At 38.8% G+C, this 6,722-nt stretch overlaps 2 protein-coding genes across 2 annotated transcripts; one reads left to right on the top strand and one right to left on the bottom strand.

The window, feature by feature from the left end:
- Positions 1 to 372: 372 nt before the first annotated feature.
- On the top strand, positions 373 to 2,293 carry LOC124188661 (compound eye opsin BCRH2-like). Its single transcript, XM_046581454.1, has 6 exons — positions 373 to 519; positions 585 to 1,001; positions 1,071 to 1,172; positions 1,233 to 1,338; positions 1,415 to 1,838; positions 1,912 to 2,293. The coding sequence occupies exons 2-6, from the start codon at positions 593 to 595 to the stop codon at positions 2,032 to 2,034; spliced, it is 1,164 nt and encodes a 387-aa protein (XP_046437410.1). The 5' UTR covers positions 373 to 519; positions 585 to 592; the 3' UTR covers positions 2,035 to 2,293.
- Positions 2,294 to 3,030: 737 nt separating this feature from the next.
- Positions 3,031 to 4,964, bottom strand: LOC124188649 (compound eye opsin BCRH2-like). The gene is made up of 6 exons (XM_046581440.1): positions 4,802 to 4,964; positions 4,320 to 4,736; positions 4,149 to 4,250; positions 3,983 to 4,088; positions 3,482 to 3,905; positions 3,031 to 3,408 (listed from the first exon to the last, which is right to left on the bottom strand). Exons 2-6 carry the CDS (start codon positions 4,726 to 4,728, stop codon positions 3,286 to 3,288), a joined length of 1,164 nt encoding a protein of 387 aa, XP_046437396.1. The 5' UTR covers positions 4,729 to 4,736; positions 4,802 to 4,964; the 3' UTR covers positions 3,031 to 3,285.
- Between the last annotated feature and the right edge of the window lie 1,758 nt (positions 4,965 to 6,722).

Consider the following 6,722-nt stretch of genomic DNA (forward strand, 5'->3'; position numbering starts at 1 on the left):
AAAAATTCATCGGGGAAATTATTCGAATCGATCCGATCATGGTAGTTTTGGGATATTGTTCGTTTGATCAAATCTTCACTCAGTGATCGCTAATCGATCTGGCGATTGGAGCGGATATTGAACGCGCTCTTTCAAACTCTGCATTCATTCATAAAAATTTGAACGAGAAATCGACATAATTAATTTAACCAAAGAACCTTTAAATTCGCTTCCCGTAACATTGTTGCTGTTAATAGCTATTTTAGGGATTAAAGAAGAAACCTAGACACCTTAAAAATTCTCTAATTCAATTAAGACCATTAGAAGCGTCACTGAGGAATTGTCTGATTTCCGGGAACTCCTTGAGTATATAAGTCGCCTCCCGAGCCATATTCCATTCGTAGCGTCAGTCGTCAAAGCTCTTGCTTTCGAGGTCGCTTCTTCTGCCTATCTGCTTTCAAGCTTTACAAAGTCTTTTTCTCCCAGTTCTCTTCTTGAATTCGATTGTTGTATCCTTTTGGAATCAATATCTTTTTACAGGTATGTTCAAAATGTATTAGGGCCATTTACATTTTTTTATTCTAAACTAACTTATCTGTACATAGATTGAAAAATGGCAAATTTGACTGGTGATGCTGTTGTTGCGATGGCCCAGAAGCAGGCTTTTGATCCATGGGCTTTGCCCGATACCTTCACTCTCTATGCCTACGCCCCAGAGGACATTCGCAGCTTTCTTCATCCTCACTGGCACTCATACAAGGCTCTGCACCCGGCATGGTATTATTTTTTGGGATTAATGTACTTGATTATTGGCACTTGCGCTGTTGCGGGTAACGCCGTCGTCTTGAAGATCTTCAGCCGTTTCCCGGCTCTTCGAACTCCCGCCAACTTGTTGGTTATGAATTTGGCTGTGTCTGACTTCCTCCTAATGCTTGCACTTTTCCCCGAATGCGTTTACAACTTTTTCCTTGGTGGCCCATGGCGCTTTGGAGAAATGGGTTGCCAGATCCACGCTTTCTTGGGTAAATCCAGTGAAAATTATACATTAAAAAAATTTGGCTAATTTGTTGAACATACTTTACGTGAATTAGGTGCTTGTTTCGGATACAACCAAATCTTCACTCTGACAATGATCTCATACGATCGCTACAATGTGATTGTAAAGGGATTCAGTGGAACTCCTCTTACTTTCAGTATGATTGTGTTCTGTTTTTATCGTTAAACAAAATGAGTAAAATCGTTTTCTTATTCAGACCGCGCTGTATCCATCATCACCGTTAGCTGGATCTGGGCTTTGGGCTGGTCTATCTGCCCATTGGTCGGCTGGGGTGCTTACGCCATGGATGGAATCATGGGAACGTAAGTCATTCAGTTTATTCGGTTTTTATTTTTTTTAGTATTTTCCTCTATAAAATTTCACTTTTCCAATCAACAGATGTTCTTATGACTACGTCTCCCAAAACATGAACAACAAATCCCACATTTTGGCTGCCACTTTCGCAAACTTCATCCTGCCAATCATTGTTATTGCCGGTTGCTACTACTTCATCGTTCATGCCGTGTTCAAACACGAGGAAGAGCTCCGCGCTCAGGCTAAGAAGATGAATGTTGCTTCTCTCCGTAGCAATACCGACCAACAGCAAGTGTCCGCCGAGATCCGTATTGCCAAGGTCTCCATCATGAACGTTTCGATGTGGTTGACTGCTTGGACCCCATTCGCCGTTATTTGCATCGTTGGTACCTGGGGTGATGTTTCCAAGATTACTCCATTGGTTTCAGCCATTCCAGTCATTCTGGCCAAGACATCCTGTGCCTACAACCCACTCATCTATGCCATCTCCCATCCTAAATACCGAGAGGTAACTTGTTTCATTCAAAGTATTTGTAATATTTGTAACTTATTTACCAAATGGACATTTCTGTTATTTATAGTGCCTGAAGCAGATGTTCCCTTGGATGTGTATCGTTGAGGAGAAAAAAACAGTGGTTGATAACCAATCAGTCATCACTGAAAAGACGGAAATGACTGAAACTGTCAAGTCCGAATCTGCCTAAGATAAATAAATCGATCAAATCTGGACTAGCATTCATTGGGAATGTTATCGGACGGCTATCATACTTATTGACGACACTGGCAAACTCTAATTGACTAATGACCCTTGATTTGTGATTCCACGAGTTTTAAAAGCTTGGGTTTGGGTTATGCTTATTATGTTATTTTATTTGTGTCAAATGTACACTCCTCTTTTGTTTTGTTTTTTTTCTCGTTTGAAATTTGTTTCAAAATACATTTGGGTATGGAAGAAAACCGAAATTATTTCTTATTTTCTCAAATTTTGTTCTGATGTTTTAACAGCAAAAATAGATAGTTGCAAGTTTATTGTTGGTAAACATGATGTCAATCCAGTTTCTTAACTAGTGTTATGGTGATAACGTCAAAGTAATGTCTTAATAAAAATAAGAAAGTCTCATACGTTTCAAGGTCAGATTTAACATTTGAGTTGTGTTTTGATCACGAAACGCAACAGCCTTTTTAGCACAGGTACGTCTATAGAACATTTCCAATTTGTCAGCTGCGTTTGAGATAAACATCAAAGCCGGTCGTAATTTTCTTTGTTTGGACGTATAAAAGTCCTCTCTAATGAATGTCCAAACTGTTACTCCAATCGGCGTCCGAAAATTAAAGTCAAATGGATGTTGAAACCAAAAGAAAATAAACTAAGTAACAAAAATCGACCTGAAATAAGTACTAAAGATCGGCCAATACGCAATCCATCCACCCGCTCGATCCACTAGAATAATAGAATGGAAAAATAACGTAATACGTATTTTACGCACCTTTTCTACTAACAATTATTTTATTATTATATTTTGGATTTTCTTAAAACTAAATCTGCTACCTAACTAAAGTTACTTTTCGTTTGCTACAAGCTTCTCAGGCATTATTGCTCAATTTTTCCAACTTGGCAAATTGATTATCAATTTCTTCCTTGAAAATTCATTAATTTAAAAATGCATTTTTTTTACAAAATTCATAGGAAAGATTCTGCCTGGGATTTCTTATGTACTCAAATGTATTTTGAAAGAATTTCAAACGAGAAAAAAACAAAACAAAAGAGGAGTGTACATTTGACACAAATAAAATAACATAATAAGCATAACCCAAACCCAAGCTTTCAAAACTCGTGGAATCACAAATCAAGGGTCATTAGTCAATTAGAGTTTGCCAGTGTCGTCAATAAGTATGATAGCCGTCCGATAACATTCCCAATGAATGCTAGTCCAGATTTGATCGATTTATTTATCTTAGGCAGATTCGGACTTGACAGTTTCAGTCATTTCCGTCTTTTCAGTGATGACTGATTGGTTATCAACCACTGTTTTTTTCTCCTCAACGATACACATCCAAGGGAACATCTGCTTCAGGCACTATAAATAACAGAAATGTCCATTTGGTAAATAAGTTACAAATATTACAAATACTTTGAATGAAACAAGTTACCTCTCGGTATTTAGGATGGGAGATGGCATAGATGAGTGGGTTGTAGGCACAGGATGTCTTGGCCAGAATGACTGGAATGGCTGAAACCAATGGAGTAATCTTGGAAACATCACCCCAGGTACCAACGATGCAAATAACGGCGAATGGGGTCCAAGCAGTCAACCACATCGAAACGTTCATGATGGAGACCTTGGCAATACGGATCTCGGCGGACACTTGCTGTTGGTCGGTATTGCTACGGAGAGAAGCAACATTCATCTTCTTAGCCTGAGCGCGGAGCTCTTCCTCGTGTTTGAACACGGCATGAACGATGAAGTAGTAGCAACCGGCAATAACAATGATTGGCAGGATGAAGTTTGCGAAAGTGGCAGCCAAAATGTGGGATTTGTTGTTCATGTTTTGGGAGACGTAGTCATAAGAACATCTGTTGATTGGAAAAGTGAAATTTTATAGAGGAAAATACTAAAAAAAAATAAAAACCGAATAAACTGAATGACTTACGTTCCCATGATTCCATCCATGGCGTAAGCACCCCAGCCGACCAATGGGCAGATAGACCAGCCCAAAGCCCAGATCCAGCTAACGGTGATGATGGATACAGCGCGGTCTGAATAAGAAAACGATTTTACTCATTTTGTTTAACGATAAAAACAGAACACAATCATACTGAAAGTAAGAGGAGTTCCACTGAATCCCTTTACAATCACATTGTAGCGATCGTATGAGATCATTGTCAGAGTGAAGATTTGGTTGTATCCGAAACAAGCACCTAATTCACGTAAAGTATGTTCAACAAATTAGCCAAATTTTTTTAATGTATAATTTTCACTGGATTTACCCAAGAAAGCGTGGATCTGGCAACCCATTTCTCCAAAGCGCCATGGGCCACCAAGGAAAAAGTTGTAAACGCATTCGGGGAAAAGTGCAAGCATTAGGAGGAAGTCAGACACAGCCAAATTCATAACCAACAAGTTGGCGGGAGTTCGAAGAGCCGGGAAACGGCTGAAGATCTTCAAGACGACGGCGTTACCCGCAACAGCGCAAGTGCCAATAATCAAGTACATTAATCCCAAAAAATAATACCATGCCGGGTGCAGAGCCTTGTATGAGTGCCAGTGAGGATGAAGAAAGCTGCGAATGTCCTCTGGGGCGTAGGCATAGAGAGTGAAGGTATCGGGCAAAGCCCATGGATCAAAAGCCTGCTTCTGGGCCATCGCAACAACAGCATCACCAGTCAAATTTGCCATTTTTCAATCTATGTACAGATAAGTTAGTTTAGAATAAAAAAATGTAAATGGCCCTAATACATTTTGAACATACCTGTAAAAAGATATTGATTCCAAAAGGATACAACAATCGAATTCAAGAAGAGAACTGGGAGAAAAAGACTTTGTAAAGCTTGAAAGCAGATAGGCAGAAGAAGCGACCTCGAAAGCAAGAGCTTAGACGACTGACGCTACGAATGGCATACGGTTCAAGAGGTAACTTATATACTCAAGGAGTTCCCGGAAACGACGGTACCTTAGTGACGCCTGTAATGGACATAATTAAATTAGAGGATTTGTAAGGTGTCTAGGTTTCTTACTTCTTTAATCTGTAAAATAGTTAATAACACTAACAAATATGAAATATTACGACTATCAAAATATAAATCAAACAAGATAACAACTGCATTCATCTTCTTTCGGAAAAGTTTTTCTCTTTAATGTATATATTTATTTATTGCAATTAATTTTCATTTGTGTAAAGGGATAGTTATCCCTGAGGTATATTTACAGTAGCTACCCGAAGTCTTTGGAAGCCCGAGAGGACCTTATGCAAAAACGCTGTTTTTGCAGTCCTCTAATTAGTACAGTTTTTAACCAAATTCTTTCAAATTTGGTATGTACATAGGTAAAGGTAGTTAAAACACCTCTGATTTTTTTCAGATTTTTATTTTCATTTCCTGAAGTACTTTTGACCGGATGTAAAAGTCTTTGGAAAGCCGAGAGGACCTTATGCAAATGAGGCCACTTTGGCCTTTTTTTCCAGTTGAACGGCTAGGGCTAGGGAAACGCGACTTTTTTCAAAAAATCGACCTGCGTTAGCTTTATTTCAGGTCTGATTTTCAATTTTTTTGATTGATATTTCTCAGTTTCATTGGAAGTTAAAAAACGAAAAAGTAAAATTCCCCTTTTTTCCGCTCCCATACCTTTGTTTTCTCTCGCGCCAACGAAAAATTATCTATTATGATAATAGAGAGGGAGGAAAAAATACAACGAATAAATCTAATCATTATTTTTCTAACTACACAAATAAAATCAAAATTTTCCCATCCTCTTTACCTCATCTCTGTTGCTATTCCCGAGCAATCATGGATTAATTGCAAAGCCTCGGAGTATCTTGGTTTCCAATAATCCAAATTAAAACCACGAAAAACACTTTCGTCAAATTTGTGCGTGTTTTGTTGAAATATTTGTGTGCCTGATGTGTAACAAAAACTCAATGTAACATCTTCCATGTTCGAAAAGTGTTTTATTTATAGGCTAGAATGAAAAATACAGTTCCATTCAGTGTTTGGTCATGAAGTAAAACCAGCTGCTTGGCTGCGTCCTGGTAAGGAGTTTTTCCCCTCTACCCTAACCGCGTGCCTACTGAAACAAAGGTTGCACCTACTTCTCCTCCCCGCCCCAAAAAACAGTTACCACAATATAATAAGGGGCTTTATGGGACTACGACTTTCCCGATCTTTTTCAACATGAAGGGGTTACACTACTTAGCAAGAAAAAAATATGTTAAAGTTTCCAAAGCTCGCTTTGGTCTAGTCTCACCTGCGTGTATGGGTCGTGTTACGGTTCGGTATTTGTCCCAACCTGACGGCGAAACTGCCAAGCGTGTTTTGAATCTGCAAATGTAGAGACCCGTAGTGGGCCTACACAGGGTCTTCATTATCATTGTCTATCTGCGGGTCGGCGCGTTTTCGTATACCCCAAGGCAATTAACGCTAGAGCTAATAGAGCTAACAAATTTCGGTTTTTCTCGCTTTTTTACTTTTTGAAAGTGCGCGCGATTTTTCTATTTTTATCAAATTATTTTGAATAGAAACCGGTTCCGTTTACAGAGTAAGGGTAAGAATTTAAAAAATGATGGGGCACGAAGATAAGCGTGTATTTGGGCGTTGTAACCCAAACTGCTTTTTAGGATGGTAAAATAACTGCCAAGTTTTATTACTAATATTCCAACATAACCCGCGTGTTACCCG

This window comes from Daphnia pulex, chromosome 2 (genome assembly GCF_021134715.1).
Source record: "Daphnia pulex isolate KAP4 chromosome 2, ASM2113471v1".
Taxonomy (NCBI): domain Eukaryota; kingdom Metazoa; phylum Arthropoda; class Branchiopoda; order Diplostraca; family Daphniidae; genus Daphnia; species Daphnia pulex.

Coding starts and splice junctions, on each gene's coding strand:
- LOC124188661 (XM_046581454.1), top strand. CDS start 593: ATGGCAAATTTGACTGGTGATGCTGTTGTTGCGATGGCCCAGAAGCAG. Junction 1,002..1,070: donor CCAGATCCACGCTTTCTTGG/GTAAATCCAGTG, acceptor TACGTGAATTAG/GTGCTTGTTTCGGATACAAC. Junction 1,173..1,232: donor TGGAACTCCTCTTACTTTCA/GTATGATTGTGT, acceptor TTTCTTATTCAG/ACCGCGCTGTATCCATCATC.
- LOC124188649 (XM_046581440.1), bottom strand. CDS start 4,728: ATGGCAAATTTGACTGGTGATGCTGTTGTTGCGATGGCCCAGAAGCAG. Junction 4,251..4,319: donor CCAGATCCACGCTTTCTTGG/GTAAATCCAGTG, acceptor TACGTGAATTAG/GTGCTTGTTTCGGATACAAC. Junction 3,906..3,982: donor ATGGATGGAATCATGGGAAC/GTAAGTCATTCA, acceptor TCCAATCAACAG/ATGTTCTTATGACTACGTCT.